This window comes from Hyla sarda, chromosome 5 (genome assembly GCF_029499605.1).
Source record: "Hyla sarda isolate aHylSar1 chromosome 5, aHylSar1.hap1, whole genome shotgun sequence".
NCBI lineage: Eukaryota > Metazoa > Chordata > Amphibia > Anura > Hylidae > Hyla > Hyla sarda.
Window position 1 is genome coordinate 142,450,653 of NC_079193.1, and position 18,157 is coordinate 142,468,809.

General features: G+C 44.0%; 1 protein-coding gene across 1 annotated transcript in view; it reads left to right on the forward strand.

The window, feature by feature from the left end:
* FKBP9 (FKBP prolyl isomerase 9) overlaps positions 1-18,157 on the forward strand; it is a 53,822-nt gene that overhangs the window by 20,665 nt on the left and 15,000 nt on the right. Inside the window, exons 8-10 of the mRNA XM_056520426.1 lie at positions 57-243; positions 8,784-8,929; positions 15,341-15,504. Coding sequence (XP_056376401.1) covers positions 57-243; positions 8,784-8,929; positions 15,341-15,504 — 497 coding nt within the window. The remainder of the gene's footprint in view (positions 1-56; positions 244-8,783; positions 8,930-15,340; positions 15,505-18,157) is intronic.

Sequence of the window (18,157 nt, forward strand, 5' to 3'; positions counted from 1 at the left end):
TGAAGTTTCACTTTAATAAATGATTAATTGTTATTGTTTTCTTGTTGCTTTCCTAGGAAAGATCCCAGGATCAGCTGTGTTGGTTTTTGATATCCTCATTGTCGATTTTCACAACACAGAAGATTCTGTCAACATTATATCAAATTATAAGCCAGACAACTGCACTGTCCTGAGCAAGAAGGGGGATTATCTGAAGTATCACTATAATGCAACACTTATGGATGGCACCACACTAGATTCAACGTAAGTTCACTTGTGCATACTTTTGTTGTACTTCTATAGTTATTGGTTTGTTATCAGCAGCCAAGACCTCATGGATAATGGTGGACATCAGCAAGCCCGCTGGTGTATGTTCACACGCAGAATTTCTGCATGAATTTATAGCCAATACACTTTAATTGAAGTGAATTGGCTTTAAATTCATGCAGAATTCCGCCTTGCAACCATAGCCTAAGAACGCGTTCCCGCAGCGGAAAATCTGCACGGAATTCCGTGTGAATTTACCGCGCTGAATTCTGCGTGAATTTATTGGCCATTAACTTTAATGGTATTACGCAAGTTCATTCAGACAGCAGAATTTTCGCATGCAGAATTACGCTGCTGAAATTCTTCATTCCGCGGTCCGGATAAAATAAGTCTGGTCTTATATTTTTCCACACTTCGGCTGCGGAATCCCATTCAAGTCAATAGGACCGACTTTCAGCCGAATTTGTGCGGAATGCATGCAGATTCTGTGTGGAATCTGCATGAACTATCATGTTTAGTTAAAAAAAAAAAATAATTCCACAGGGGGTACTACTACTCCCATCATGGAACAGAGTTTGTTCCATGCTGGGAGTAGTAGTACAGTGGCTTCTGAAACCCGATGCGATCAAAAGATATTAACTGGGGAGCAGGCAGCATGTCAGCTGTACCGCTCCCCAGCGATGTATTTTTTTTACTGTCAAAAATTCATATTCAAATACCCCACCGGGAGCCCTGAATGGCCAGCATTGTTTTTTTTTTTAAATTCTAAAGTGCGGACTACAGCTACTATCATGGACAGTGAAAAACTATAATCCACTATGTATAATTTTAAAAACCCCATCGGGAGCCCTGAATGGACATTTGGTGCCTGTCATTCAGGGCTCCCGGCGGGGTATTTGAATTTGAATTTATGGAAGTGAAATATATATCGCGGAGGGGCGTGGCATGGCGCAACTTATCACAGCAGGTCTCAAAATTGAGACCCGATGCGATCAATCCCTCAGCCCCTATACTACTACCCCCAACATGGAACAGACTCCATTCCATGATGGGAGTAGTAGTACCAGTGCTACACTAGTCTCCCCAGCCGGCGGCAGACTCCTGCAGCCGGGGGAACTACTACTCCCATCATGGAAATGAGTCTGTTCAATGATGGGAGTAGTAATACACCCCCCCCCCCCCCCCCCCCCCCCCCCCCCCCGGCTGTGGGCGACTATGGAAAAAATATATAGATTTTATTAAACAAAATAGTGATAGTTTGTGCGGATTCTGCATGCATTCCCCATGCATTCTGCAACAATTCTGCAAAAAGTCAGCCCCAATGATTTTAATCGGATTCCGCGGTCAAAGTCCGGAAAAATATAAGACCAGACTTATATTTTCTGGATCGCGGAAAACAGAATTTCAACAGTGCAATTCTGCATGCGGAAGTTCTGCTGTGTGAATGATAGTGCAGAATCCCATTTAAGTTGATGGGCAGAAAATTCAAATGAAATTCCTTGCGGATTTTCTGCCGGGTTCTGCATGAATTGTACAGCAGACAAACAAAGACATCTGTGGGGTCTGAATGTGGCGGTTGTGTGATGATAACGTGCACATAATAGAACAGCACCTGGGAAAGTGTTGGAATTTACAATCCATTGTGGAATGTGATGGTGACATATTACATTATGGCTGTAGGATTAAGACAGTAGAATAAATACACCCAGGATTTCCAGCTGTGCGGTGGAATGTAACTGTTGTGTCAGGGTGTTCTCTTTAGTTTTTTTACCCTGCATTCATTATGTAATAAATCTTAGCACCCGGACTAGCTGACATTCACACAAATATAACACAGACTTGTGGCCGGTTTGTGCTTTCAACATTTGGTGAGATTCTTGTCTGACTACTTCTCTCGTAAGCAGAGTGGAGCCTTGTATTCAATTCTGGGTAAAATTTGGGATGAGCAAAGCAATTTGTTGGTTATGCATTTAATCGTGTTGCTGGTCCATATAATGGTAGAATCAATTCACATATTTTTGTTATACATTCATCAAAAATGACCTAGTAAATTAAATCACCAAAGGATCTTAATGGACTGGGAATCAGGGAAACGTCCAACAAGTAATAGTTTTCCTCACCCCCCACCAAAAGTATGAACTATAATTCATAAAGAATATAACTCATCAGCCATGTAATGACATTTTCCTGTGTATTATGTAGCCCAAGGAGGAGGACATAGCTGCTTGTTAAGGGTTAATCTGAGTCTTGCAGCAGCCATCCCACACAGAAAAACCCTGCCTTTTCCCTCTTCCTCCAGCTCCATTACACACAGCACTCCTACAGTTTATTTCTGCAAATATACCACCCAGCATGAAGTAAGATAGCAGCACAGACCCCCCTCATGTTTACAGTCTCCCCTCACAGAACTGACTCCTCCAACTAAGAAACAGGCGTTCACTTAGAGTGTCCTCACTGCTGCTGACTACAGTCGCCTTTTCTTAAAGGGAAATAGATTTATTACTTAGAGTTGAAATGCTTACATTTTCCTGTTGATATATATTTGAGAAATATTTTACATTTTTGCCTTATTTTAATTATGAGGAGGTGAAATGCCCTTTCAGGAGAGAATAGGTCCTCTTTAAATTTCACACCCTCTTCTAATAAATAAAGAATTATAAGCTTAAAGTGTACCTGTCATTAGCAAAAACTTTTTATATACTGTAGAAAATAACATATGTATATTTGTAATATACATTGATTAAAAAATGTGTATATTTTTGTCCCTGCAGCTATTGTCTGTGTGTGTTTGTGAGGAGTCCAAATACAGTCTGTGTGTTTCTGTGAGGAGACCAAATACAGGAAGTGAGGGCAGGACAAGCAAGGCTCTGTGCAGGCTCCTGGCTTGTCAATTATCCTGCTGTGTGAGCTGGGAGCATATCACAGAGCCTCGCTGCATAGATCCCTGCTTGTCTTCACTGCACTGAGGACAAGCAGAGCTCTGTGCACTGAGGACAAGCAGGGCTCTGTGCACTGAGGACAAGCAGGGCTCTGTGCACTGAGGACAAGCAGGACTCTATGCAGAGAGGACAAGCAGGACTCTATGCAGAGAGGACAAGCAGGACTCTGTGCACTGAGAACAAGCAGGGCTCTGTACACTGAGGACAAGCAGGGCTCTTTACACTGAGGACAAGCAGGACTCTGCACTGAGGACAAGCAGGACTATGCACAGAGGACAAGCAGGGCTCTGTGCTCTGAGGACAAGCGGGGCTCTGTACACTGAGGACAAGCGGGGCTCTGTACACTGAGGACAAGCGGGGCTCTGTACACTGAGGACAAGCGGGGCTCTGTACACTGAGGACAAGCGAGGCTCTGTACACTGAGGACAAGTAGGGCTCTGTGCAGTGAGGACAAGCGGGGCTCTGTACACTGATGACAAGCAGAGCTATGTACACTGAGGACAAGCAGGGCTCTGTACACTGAGTACAAGCAGGACTCTGTATACTGAGGACAAGCAGGGCTCTGTACACTGAGGACAAGCAGGGTTCTGTACACTGAGAACAAGCAGGGCTCTGTGCACTGAGGACAAGCGGGGCTCTGTACACTGAGGACAAGCGGTGCTCTGTACACTGAGGACAAGCAGGGCTCTGTACACTGAGGACAAGCAGGGCTCTGTACACTGAGGACAATCAGGTTTCTACACTGAGGACAAGCAGTGATCTGTGCAGTGAGGACAAGCAGGGCTCTGTGCAGTGAGGACAAGCAGGGCTCTGTACACTGAGGACAAGCAGGGCTCTGTACACTGAGGACAAGCAGAGCTCTGTACACTGAGGACAAGCAGAGCTCTGTACAGTGAGGACAAGCAGGGCTCTGTACAGTGAGGACAAGCAGGGCTCTGTACACTGAGGACAAGCAGGGCTCTGTACACTGAGGACAAGCAGGGCTCTGTACACTGAGGACAAGCAGGGCTCTGTACACTGAGGACAAGCAGGATCTTTGCACTGAGGACAAGCAGGGCTCTGTACACTGAGGACAAGCAGGGCTCTGTACACTGAGGACAAGCAGAGCTCTGTACACTGAGGACAAGCAGGGCTTTATACACTGAGGACAAGCAGGGCTCTGTACACTGAGGACAAGCAGGGCTCTGTGCACTGAGGACAAGCAGGGCTCTGTGCAGTGAGGACAAGCAGGGCTCTGTACACTGAGGACAAGCAGGGCTCTGTACACTGAGGACAAGCAGGGCTCTGTACACTGAGGACAAGCAGGGCTCTGTACACTGAGGACAAGCAGGGTCTTTGCACTGAGGACAAGCAGGGCTCTGTACACTGAGGACAAGCAGGGCTCTGTACACTGAGGACAAGCAGAGCTCTGTACACTGAGGACAAGCAGGGCTTTATACACTGAGGACAAGCAGGGCTCTGTACACTGAGGACAAGCAGGGCTCTGTGCACTGAGGACAAGCAGGGCTCTGTGCAGTGAGGACAAGCAGGGCTCTATACACTGAGGACAAGCAGGGCTCTATACACTGAGGACAAGCAGGGCTCTGTGTCATGCTGTCTCACACAGCAGGATGATTGACAAGTGAGGAGCCTGCACAGAGCCCTGCTTGTCCTGCCCTCACTTCCTGTATTTGGACTCACAGAGACATACAGGCAATAGCTGCAGGGACAAAAATATAATTTTTTTTTAACCAATGTATATTACAAATATCAATATAATGGTATTATCTACAATATATAAAAAGTTTTATATTACAAATATACATATAATGGTGTTATGTACATTACATGAAAAGTTTTGTATTACAAATATACATATAATGGTGTTATCTACTTATATGAAAAGTTTTTGTTAATGACAGGTACACTTTACTAGTAATATTCCTCTATTGTAGGAATGGGGGTTGTAGAAATATTGTAAAACGGCCCTTGTAATCAGAGCATCAGAGGCTACAAACTGATATAAATAACAAAAATGTCCTTACTGAAATTCTTATTTCCTGGAGTCTGTAGACTCAATAACAAATCAGAGACAGGTTAATTAGCAATAACTCAAATAAGCACTTCTTCCCCCCCCAAAAAAAAAAAAATGGCTTTTAAATGCAGTGTACACTTTTATTTTCTAAATTAACAGTTCTAGATTAATTTCCTAAAATAATTTTTCACAGAAAAATGCAGTCAGGCCACATAATCATAGAAAAATACAGTTTTTATTACGCAGTTTATTGGCTAAAAGCAATCATCATTTCATCCATAAAAGTAACAAGTAAGTGCAGTAAGACAGTAGCACTTCACATCTGGGCAAACAAACATCAGGGGGAGATTTATCAAAACCTGTGGCCATAGCAACCAATCAGATTGCTTCTTTCATTTTTAAAGAGTCCTGTGAATAATGGAAGAAGTGATCTGATTGGTTCTTCTGGGCAGGTTTTGATAAATCTCCCCCTCAGTTTCCTATAATGTTTGTTCTTGTCACAATGAAAACATCTGCATGCTCTTCCTCCACAGTGACCTCTTGTACTGCGGCCATTTTTTTTATTTTACTAACCTTTTTTTTTGCCCATAGCAACCAGTCTGATTGATTCTTTTATTTTTTAGAGGCCTTTTTTTAAAATGAAAGAAGCAATCCGATTGGTTGCTATGGGCAACTTGTCAACTTTTCCTCTCCACTGGTTTCAGTAAATCTCCATATTGACCTTTCGGAATATAAAGCAACTATTGTGGACCTTGTTGCTGATCCACTGCAATATCTGCACGTGTTGCTCAAAGATTCCGTTGCAGATCTTAGGTATTGCAAAGTTTAAAATCTGTTGAATAAAACAGCAACAGAATTGACATTCTGCGGATTAGAAAATCTGCAGCATGCTCTGAATTATGCCGTGTTGTTTCTGCCTCATGTGGACAAGGCTTTGGAAACCTCATTCATACTTGTTGTACTGGAAATTGTGGCAGATTTTCAAAGTACAGTTTGTGATTTATTAATTCACCCTACTGCTATGTTCACACGGCGGAATTTCCGTGCGGAATTGTGCAAAAGAATTCTGCCAAAATGTAAAGCCCATTGTTGTTTAATGGGATCCCACTGTCCCATTCACACAGCGGAATTGCCGCACGGAAATTTTGCATTCTGCTAAAGTTAAAGACCTGTTTTTAAATATTGCCGAATTGCATGCAGAATCCCATTAAAGGGGTACTCCTGTGGAATTTTTTTTTTTTTTTTTTAATGAACTGGTGCCAGAAAGTTAAACAGATTTTTAAATTACTTCTATTAAAAAATCTTAATCCTTCCAGTACTTATTAGCTGCTGAATACTACAGAGCAAATGGTTTACTTTTTGGAACACAGTGCTCTCTGTTGACATCATGACCACAGTGCTCTCTGCTGACATCTCTGTCCATTTTAGGAACTGTCCAGAGTAGGAGAAAATCCCCATAGCAAACATATGCTACTCTGGACAGTTCCTAAAATGGACAGAGATGTCAGCAGAGAGCACTGTGGTCATGATGTCAACAGAGAGCACTGTGTTCATGATGTCATCAGAGAGCTCTGTGTTAAAAAAAAAAACCATTTCCTCTGTAGTATTCAGCAGCTAATAAGTACTGGAAAGATTAAGATTTTTTAATAGAAGTAAATTTACAAAGTTGTTTAACTTTCTGGCACCAGTTGATAAAAAAAAAAAAAACAAATAAAGTTTTCCACGGGAGCACCCCTTTAACTCAATGGGGTTTACATTTCAGCAGAATTGTATGTTTAGAGCTGTAGGAACTGCTTTGTTTTGGGGTGCCTTACTAATTGATTGAGGACAACTGGATCTTTATAGGGGTTTATTACAAGGTATACATATATATACAAAGGGGAATCCTAAGTAATGAAGGGATAGGGGTACAAGGAAGTGGGGAAGGTGATAGGAAGGGGTAGGAAGTGCTCTTTCTAGTCATCTTGTGAGTAACTTATATATCAGTCATACACACACACACACACACACACTTAACCCATGCACTGCCCATCCCAATACATCTTCATAGCCAATCAGAACAGTTCCTTAATGATCTGCAAACAAGGTTGTTGAATACCGTCCTGTAGGTGGCGTACTTGCATTGTAATCAGTTTGTCCTTTGATGATTTCTTTGGCTTGGGGCCCTTTATGTTGTCCATGTGTACTACACCGCAGGGGCTGGTTTTATGGCTTTACGACAGGATGTAACAGGAACTGCTATCTCTCCAATCTTATCACTCAGGTGCAAGGCTATTGTATGGCTTTAAACAAAAGGATTGTGTGATCAGCTGGATGCATCATCCACCACTCCTGGAGCCAGCCCTGCCGCCAACCTCCACCATTCCATCCATGACATTCCATTCCATTGTCCTCTTCACTGGTTCTGAGTCCATCATATAAACACATCAAGTTATACTGCTGTGGCCAATGTTGGTTTCCAACCAGAGAACACAGAAATTCCGCCACAGTTATGCTGAGCAAGCTCTGCTGAACCAAATCTGTGTGGAATTGCGGAAATTCCGCTGTGTGAACATGGCTTAACTGTATGAAGGCGCATGTGCAAATGAATAGGATGTGTTTGCAGATAAACCCTTTAGACACCTCAGGTATTAGTTTGGGTCACTAGACGCTGTAATAGGCCGCCATCATAAATGGTCACTACAGTTTTCCAGCCAAAACTTTGTGGATTCTAAAGGAATGGGGAATGTGAAAGGATGGCTTACACCTCTTCTTCTGGTTGATTCACTTCTGGCTTTTGCTCTTAAACAAGAAAGAAACATGCCAAGTGCGATGGCAGCCAATACAGAGGCAAAATGCATCTTTACAACCAGTTATTGCAGTTCTGCCTTTTTTTTATATTATATATATTTTTTTGCTAATTACAGTGCAGTTGTCTGTTTGCAGAGCTACAACTCCCAGCTGCATGCTTTACGCCGATTGTATTGGTGCATCTAAGGCTACGGTCAGACCTCGGAACGTAGAAAATCTTAGTGCGGACATTCTGTAGACTGCATATTATGCCGGCGCCTGCAGTCTCCAGAATGTCCGCACTAATATTTAGGACCGCACAGGAAAACGGCATCTCATAGACAGCTATGCATTCGGTGCGGAGTCCGCAGAAAGAATGAACATGGCCTAACAACTAGGCCTATTACTTTGTGTCTAATAATTTATTTAACATTTTTCAAACTAGCAACATTTTTGAATGATATAGTGGGTAACATGACCAGTCACAAAAGGCCAATACTATTGCATGGAATCACAAAGGATAATAACATAAGCAAGTAAATGTTGGTTAGTAACAGAAATTCAGAAACCAAGGCTATGTTCACATGGTGGAATTTCTGTGCTTCCGCTCGGATTCCATTCTGCCAAGTTAGGAGCAGATTTTTAGCAAGTCTTAGATATGTTTTAAGAAACATAGCATGGGTATGAAAGCGGTAAGGTCCTCCATCCACAACCACAGTTGAGATTTAGACCAAGGCCTATTCTTTAAGTGATGTGTCTATCTGCAGGTATACAGAGAGTACATACAAGGCTCTGATCACGATTTCTTCCTTCAGGCACCAGTATGGAAAAACATACAACATTGTTCTTGGATCTGGACAGGTGGTAATAGGAATGGACATTGGACTGCAAGACATGTGTGTTGGAGAGAAGCGTACCGTTATTATTCCTCCACATTTAGGTTATGGAGAAGCTGGAGTAGGTGAGTGTGTTGGAAAGGAAAACATAACGGGGGGCATTTATCAATGTTTGCTTATGTATTCCTTTTTTTAGTTCTTTTTTTGCTTATGTGCGACGTATTTATCAACTGCTGTCAGACTGTTGATAAATTTCGTTCACGTAAGCACTTTTTCTTTTTTTGCTTTGGTAGTGGCTTTTTCTGCTCCAGGTCTGAGCTGGAGTACATTTAGTAGGTTTTTGCATGTAATGCGACTTTTTTGTGACTTTCGCACTTGATAAATCTCTGACCACTGCAAGTCAAAAATCACTTTTTGCTTTGGTAAGCAAGATTTTAATTTTTTGCTTAGGGCAAAAAGTCGCAGAAAAAAAGAGAGTAGTCGCACGTGGGACTTTTTTTGCGACAATTTTAAGCAAAAAAAACCTGCTAAATGCTTTGATAAATATCCCCCAACAACCTCGCAGCCCAGAACCAACTACTTTCCTGTACATCGATTTACCTGATAAATGCTAAAAACCAGATGATATCAATATCATTCTATTTTCATTTCTTCTTTGAGAGGGTATGGTTCACATTGGTATTCTTTGGTGGGATCAAAAATACCAGAATACTACTGGTGGTGGCCAAAATACCACACACGCCATGTTATCGCTACACACAAGCTTTGGTAGTAGTATGGATCATACTTGAGAGCTAAGTGACTTTATAACAGGCAGTGTCAAAAAAACAAGAAATAATACTCTATCATTAATTGGTGTAATTATACATTGTACATTGAGGGGCATGGGTTAAGCATACACACCTCCTGACTGTGTAATCCCACCAATAACCTGATAATCAATCCCATTATTAAAATTAGGTTCTCACCCATCTGACTGATTCCCTGAATTGTCAGACATACTATAAACCCTTATATAGTATCTCAGGAACTGGAGGGCGTATCAAGAATCTGTCAAATGTTTGTGACCATAGAACCCTATGCTATTTAGTGATGATAACAGCTCATTTTTGGGGTTAATAGCAGAAAAAACCTTTCCACGGGCGCTGTTCTTAGTTCCAGGAAATTCAAGCCAGATGCTGGAAGATGGTTGAAGTTCTATATAGTAGGGCTGCAGCTAACAATTATTTTAATAATCGATTAGTTGGCGATTATTTCATCGTTTAATTGGGAAAAAACGTCAAAATGCCAAAAAAGGGGTTTAGCTAACTTATGTACAATGGCCATATTAAAAGTTTCTAGCATGTGATGTGACCAAACAGCATCAATTTTGGACTTTTTATTTTTTTTACATTTACGCTGGTTGCTGTACAGGATCATTATTAATGATCCTGTACAGCAACCAGCGTAAATTTGATATTGCTGCATGGGTAACTGTCTTATTAGAATAAAATATTAATGATTCCCTAACATTTGAATAGTTCAGACAGTTAGCCATGCGGCAGTATCAAATATGTAAAAAAATATATTTTTATTTCCCTTTTTTTGTATAGCAATAGGAAAAGGGGGGGACTAATTTTTATTGGAAGAGCAGTTTATTTACATTTTTTTTTTTTTACTTTACACTTTTTATATAGCACTCCTATACACATGTGGGTATGTGCAGACTGCAGAGCATTGCACCCAACCCATGTCTGTAGTACAGACTCTGTAGTACTACAAACACTAGTGTGCAAATGCTCTGCACACACACCCATGTTTATAGCAGTGTATATGTACTACAGACACAAGGGTGCAATGCTCTGCACATACCCCATGGGTAAAAGTGTTGTGCACTGCACACCGCTATACACTTAGAGGTATATGCAGAGCATTGCACCCTTGTGTCTTTATTACAGATACTAGAATGCAATGCTCTGCACATACACACTGCTATATACATAGTAGTATGTCAGTGTTTCCCAACCAGGGTGCCTTCAGCTGTTGCACAACTACAACTCACAGCAGGACAGTCGTTGGTTTTCCGGGCATGCTGGGAGTTGTAGTTTTGCAACAGCCTGAGGCACCCTGGCTGGGAAACACTGGTATGTGAAGTACACACACACAGCTATACACATGGGGGTATGTGCAGAGCATTGCATCCTAGTGTCTGTACTACAAACACAAGGGTGCAATGCTCTGCACATACCGCATAGGTAAAGCGGTGTGCACTGCACACCCCTATACACAGGGATATATGCAGAGCATTGCACCCTTGTGTCTGTAGTACATACCCCCATGTGTATAGCAGTGTGTGTGTGTGTGTGTGTACTACATACACACTGCTATACACATGTAGTATGTGCAGAGCATTGGATCCTAGTATCTGTACTACAGACACAAGGGTGCAATGCTCTGCATATACCCCTATGTGTATAGCGGTATGTGCAGAGCATTGCACCCTTGTGTCTGTAGTACATACCCCCATGTGTATAGCAGTGTGTGTGTGTGTGTGTGTGTGTACTACATACACACTGCTATACACATGGTAGTATGTGCAGAGCATTGCATCCTAGTATCTGTACTACATACACAAGGGTGCAATGCTCTGCATATACCCCTATGTGTATAGCGGTATGTGCAGAGCATTGCACCCTAGTGTCTGTAGATAACACTAGGGTGCAGTGCTCCACAGATATCCCACGTGTGTGTGTCAATATGCAATGTGGCAGTAACAGTGGCAGGGCGCATCAAACAGCAGGAAACTGGCCTACTGGCGGCAGTAGTGCGGGTGAGGTCCTCCAGGGCAGGCTGAGGCTCCATAAAATGGAGGCACAATGTAATGCGTCCACAGGCAGCGGGGGAGGGGTGGAGACCAGAGCAGATGCACGCTTGATTGGTGAGCAGTGGGTCAGCGGAGGGTGGGACAGGGACTTAACCTACAGAGGCTGCGGTGGTGCGGCCTAGCGTCTGACAGCCCGCCCGCAGCGGCCTAATGAACACCAGCGCCCGGGCAACGAATCGGCCTATTATTCGATAACGGGATTCGTCGACAACTTATCGAATTTTATCGATTTTATTGAATAATCATTGCAGCTCTACTATATAGCACTATGTTTATTGATAGATAAAACCAATGAACACGTTTTGGAGGTTCAGTCCTCCTTCCTCAGATTGCCAAGGACTGTACCTCCGAAAAAGCGTTGTTGGTTTTATCTATCAACAGACATAGCGCTATATAGCACTTCAACCATCTTCCAGCATGTGGCTTGAATTTCCTGGAGCTAAGAACAGCGCCCGTAGAAAGGTTTTTTCAGCTATTTTCTCCATGTTCTTATGGGAGAAGGTTCCCTCCTTAGGGAACGCATGAGGCGCAGTCCTCTACTTTTTACTTTTTCTCCATACATTTTTGTGGTTTGCTCTTTAACACTAGCAAAGGGTAATTTTAATGCTACAGCATTCAGACAGTTGTATGCTTCCAACTTTATAGTAAGCCTAGGAAAATCCGTCCGGAGCTTCCGAGTGTGCCCCCCATAGATGACAATGTCCAAGGAGCGGGTTTTGGCTAAAGGTAGCAGTGAAATTTTAGCAGCAGGACATCTGAAAAAATATGTGTTCAAATCACCTGGTGCCAGAAAGTTAAACAGATTTGTAAATTATATAAAAAGAGTTGGAGAGGCTCTTGTCTAACTATCTGCCAAATAAACCCGTGCTACCCAATTAAACACCTACACCCAAGGTGTCATAAAGTAGTTTGTCTATTAAAATATATAAATTAGGGCTCAGGGTTTATGACAAATGGACAAACATTAGATTAAATTTATTTGTTGATATATAATGATATGATATCAATGACAATATATATATATATATATATAATGACAATATATCAATATAAATGAAAATAAAATAGTGGCGTCTGCGTCTCACAGGGCCTTTGTGAAGGCGCAGCACCAGCTAATAATATCTAAGGTATAAATACTTCACAATATGAATAAATGTATTGAAAAGATATTAAGACCACCATATAGTTAAAAGTTCGTATAAAATCTCTGATAGAAATACACTGTACAGGGAGAGTAGGAGAGTCCAAGTTCATCCACAATAATCAATTTTCTCCTCTCTCCAAAAGTTCTGCAAATTATGACAGATTCCAGTTAAATAGTTGTAACCAGTAGCAACCAAAAAAATTTATTGTTTGTTAGTAACCCATAGCAACCATTCGTAAGTGTCCGGCTGCAGCAGTAGATCGCAATTCTACACCCTTGCAAAAATGTTCATACACTTGCTATTAACAGATGATTGTCAAGATATACGCATGTATGCAGTGACTGTTAATATATTAACAATACATTCATATCTTTGGACACTTTGTATCTCACCACTCCCGGGCACTGATGCGCTGGACTTTGCCGGGATGCTGTAATCTCCTCCAGTTGCGCGATGAAATCCTGCAGTGTATTATCACTGTGTGGCTCCCGTGGCGTGAGACAGCATCACCGGAGACTCGGCCGTCTCCCACGGTGGCAATGCTGGATGACAGTGGGTTCCGGGTGGTGGTCCTGCAGCGGTTCAGCAGGTAAGTATATTGTTATGTCGGTGGCGTCCTGGTGGTCTCAATAGTTATTTAGGGGGACGCTGGACATGTTTCAGGACTGTCTCAGTCCTTTCTTCAGCAGCTATACATATGGAACCATATGATACATATGTATAGCTGCTGAAGAAAGGACTGAGACAGTCCTGAAACGCGTCCAGCGTCCTCCTAAATAACTATTGAGACCACCTATTTATCTGCCCAGTTCAGCAACCAGCAGTCCGATACCGGGAAATACAACTGTCAATCACCCGGCACCCGATACAGGAGATATACGCGCCTCATTGCCACGAGGACGCCACCGACATAACAATATACTTACCTGCTGAACCGCTGCAGGACCACCACCCGGAACCCACTGTCATCCAGCATTGCCACCGTGGGAGACGGCCGAGTCTCCGGTGATGCTGTCTCACGCCACGTGAGCCACCCAGTGATAACACACTGCGGGATTTCATCGCGCAACTGGAGGAGATTGCAGCATCCCGGCGAAGTCCAGCGCATCAGTGCCCAGGAGTGGTGAGATACAAAGTATCCAAAGATATGAATGTATTGTTAATATATTAACAGTCACTGCATACATGCGTATATCTTGACAATCATCTGTTAATAGCAAGTGTATGACCATTTTGCAAGGGTGTAGAATTGCGATCTACTGCTGCAGCCGGACACTTACGAATGGTTGCTATGGGTTACTAACAAACAAGAAATTCTTTTGGTTGCTACTGGTTACAACTATTTAACTGGAATCTGTCACAATTTGCAGAACTTTTGGAGAGAGGAGAAAATTGATTATTGTGGATGAACTTGGACTCTCCTACTCTCCCTGTACAGTGTATTTCTATCAGAGATTTTATACGAACTTTTAACTATATGGTGGTCTTAATATCTTTTCAATACATTTATTCATATTGTGAAGTATTTATACCTTAGATATTATTAGCTGGTGCTGCGCCTTCTCAAGGGCCCTGTGAGACGCAGACGCCACTATTTTATTCTACTATATTGTCTTATATATCAATAAATAAATGTAATCTAATATTTGTCCATTTGTCTTAAACCCTGAACCCTAATTTATATATTTTAATAGATCTGTAAATTACTTCTATTTAAAAATGTAAACCTTCCAGTACTTATCAGCTGCTGTATACTACAGAGAAATTTCTGAAGTTCTTTTCTGTCTGACCACAGTGCTCTCTGCTGACACCTCTGTCCGTGTCAGGAACTGTCTAGAGCTGAATAGGTTTTCTATGGGGATTTGCTTCTAATCTGTACAGTTCCTGACATGGACAGAGGTGTCAACAGAGAGCACTGTGGTCAGACTGGAAATAACTTCACAATTTTCTCTGTAATTTGCAGCAGCTGATAAGTACTGGAAGGATTAAGATTTTTTTTAATAGAAGTAATTTACAAATCTGTAACTTTCTGGCATCAGTTGATTTAAAAAAAAAAAGTTTTCCACCGGAGTACCCCTTTATGGTCTATTCACACATACAGTATTCTGTGCAGATTTGACGCGCAGGATTTTCTGCTGCAGATTTCAATGTAAATTGAACACAGCTTGAAATCCCGCGCATCAAATCTGCGCAGAATACTGTATGTGTGAATAGACCCTTAATGGTCCAGCAGAAAATCCGCAATAGAGGAAGATTTGCAGATTTTCCTTTGGACCCATTGAACTCAATGGTAGCAAAATCTGCTGCAGATGTTCCCCAGCAAATAGGCTGCAGAAAATCTGCAGGTAATCCGCCCGTGTGAACGGACCCTAACAGTGTGGGGAAGGCCCTTTCTTGTTTCAGCAGAACTGTGCGCCAGTGCGCAAAGCAAAGTCCAAGAATTACACAGAGTATTTAGATTGTTACCAATGTAAATGTAATAATCATGTATGAAGACCTATAAATATGTGTATTCCATCATCTCACAGAGGGAGAAGTCCCAAGAAGTGCCGTCCTCTTGTTTAACATTGAACTGGTGGAATTGATCCCAGGACTGCCCGATGGTTACATGTTTGTTTGGAGTGGAGAGGTGTCACCAAATCTCTTTGAAGAGATTGACAAAGACCAAAATGGGGAGATATTTTTGGAAGAGGTATGTATCATTTTCAAATAAAATCATAATTTTTTTATTCATTAATAAAACACAATATTTCATAGAATTTGGCAAAAAATAGAATTTACATAAGGAATATAGAGGCACAAAAGCAGAACACTGAGGGAGATTCATCAAAACTTGTGTAGAGACAGAATAGTGCAGTTGTCAATAGCAACCAATCACATCTGTCACGATGCCGGCTGGCAGGTAGTGGATCCTCTGTGCCAGAGAGGGGTGGCGAGGACCGCGCTAGTGGACCGGTTCTAAGCCACTACAGGTTTTCACCAGAGCCCGCCGCAAAGCGGGATGGTCTTGCTGCGGCGGTAGTGACCAGGTCGTATCCACTAGCAACGGCTCACCTCTCTGGCTGCTGAAGATGCTGAAGATAGGCGAGGTACAAGGGAGTAGGCAGAAGCAAGGTCGGACGTAGCAGAAGGTCGGGGGCAGGCGGCAAGGATCGTAGTCAGGGGCAACGGCAGGAGGTCAGGAACACGGACTAGGAACAGACAAGGGAACGCTTTCACTAGGCACAAGTGCATCAAGATCCGGCAAGGAAGTGCAAGGGAGGAGGTTAGATATAGGGAAGTGCACAGGTGAACACACTGATTGGAACCACTGCGCCAATCAGCGGCGCAGTGGCCCTTTAAATCGCAGAGACCCGGCGCGCGCGCGCCCTAGGGAGCGGGGCCGCGCGCGCCGGGACAGAACAGACGGAGAGCGAGTCAGGTAGGGGAGCCGGGGTGCGCATCGCGAGCGGGCGCTACCCGCATCGCGAATCGCATCCCGGCTGGCAGCGGAATCGCAGCGCCCCGGGTCAGAGGACGTGACCGGAGCGCTGCCGCGGGGAGAGTGAAGCGAGCGCTCCGGGGAGGAGCGGGGACCCGGAGCGCTCGGCGTAACAGTACCCCCCCCCTTGGGTCTCCCCCTCTTCTTGGGGCCAAAGAACCTGAGGAAAAAAAAACTCAATTTTTTTCCGTGATGAGGTCCGATGCAAATTAGGAGGGGTTCTGTGTGGAAACGTACGAGACAGTCCAATCTTTTATTGTAAAAACAATAGATGTAGAGGGGTCTGGCGAGACTGGTCACAGGAACGTAGAACCTGTTGATGAGAGAGGCCAAAAAAATTTTTCCTGCAGATCCGGAATCCAAGAAGAGCATAGTAGAGAAGGAGAAGGTAGAGGCAGATATCCGCACAGGCACAGTAAGGCGTGGAGAAGCAGAGTTGACATCAAGAACTGTGTCACCTTTGTGCGGAGTCAGCGTACGTCTTTCCAGGCGGGGAGGACGGATAGGACAATCCTTCAGGAAGTGTTCGGTACCGGCATAGTACAGGCAAAGATTCTCCATGCGGCGTCGTGTCCTCTCTTGAGGTGTCAAGCAAGACCGGTCAACTTGCATAGCCTCCGCGGCGGGAAGCACAGGAACAGATTGCAGAGGACCAGAGGAGAGAGGAGCCGGAGAGAAAAAACGCTTTGTGCGAACAAAGTCCATATCCAGGCGGAGCTCCAGACGCCATCCGGAAGAACGCATGTCAATGCGAGTGGCTAGATGAATGAGTTCATGTAGGTCAGCAGGAGTCTCTCGTGCGGCCAGAACATCTTTAATGTTGCTGGATAGGCCTTTTTTAAAGGTCGCGCAGAGAACCTCACTATTCCAGGACAACTCGTAAGCAAGAGCACGGAACTGAATGGCGTACTCGCCAACGGAAGAAACACCCTGGGCCAGGTTCAGCAGGGCAATCTCGGCTGAAGAAGCTCGGGCAGGTTCCTCAAAGACACTTCGAATTTCCGAGAAGAAGGAGTGTACAGAGGCAGTGACGGGGTCATTGCGGTCCCAGAGCGGTGCGGCCCATGACAGGGCTTTTCCAGACAGAAGGCAGAACACGAAAGCCACCTTAGACCTTTCAGTAGGAAACTGGTCCGACATCATCTCCAAGTGCTGGGAACATTGCGAAAGAAAGCCACGGCAATACTTAGAGTCCCCATTAAATTTGTCCGGCAAGGACAGGCGGAGGCTAGGAGTGGCCACTCGCTGCGGAGGAGGTGCAGGAGCTGGCGGAGGAGAAGATTGCTGGAGAAGTTGCGACTGAAGTTGGTGCGAAATGGTGGACATTTCCGACAGCTGACGGGTTAGAAGGGCGATCTGTCGGGCTTGCTGGGCGGCCACCGTGGTGAGGTCAGCGACAACTGACAGAGGAACTTCAGCGGGATCCATGGCCGGATCTACTGTCACGATGCCGGCTGGCAGGTAGTGGATCCTCTGTGCCAGAGAGGGGTGGCGAGGACCGCGCTAGTGGACCGGTTCTAAGCCACTACAGGTTTTCACCAGAGCCCGCCGCAAAGCGGGATGGTCTTGCTGCGGCGGTAGTGACCAGGTCGTATCCACTAGCAACGGCTCACCTCTCTGGCTGCTGAAGATGCTGAAGATAGGCGAGGTACAAGGGAGTAGGCAGAAGCAAGGTCGGACGTAGCAGAAGGTCGGGGGCAGGCGGCAAGGATCGTAGTCAGGGGCAACGGCAGGAGGTCAGGAACACGGACTAGGAACAGACAAGGGAACGCTTTCACTAGGCACAAGTGCATCAAGATCCGGCAAGGAAGTGCAAGGGAGGAGGTTAGATATAGGGAAGTGCACAGGTGAACACACTGATTGG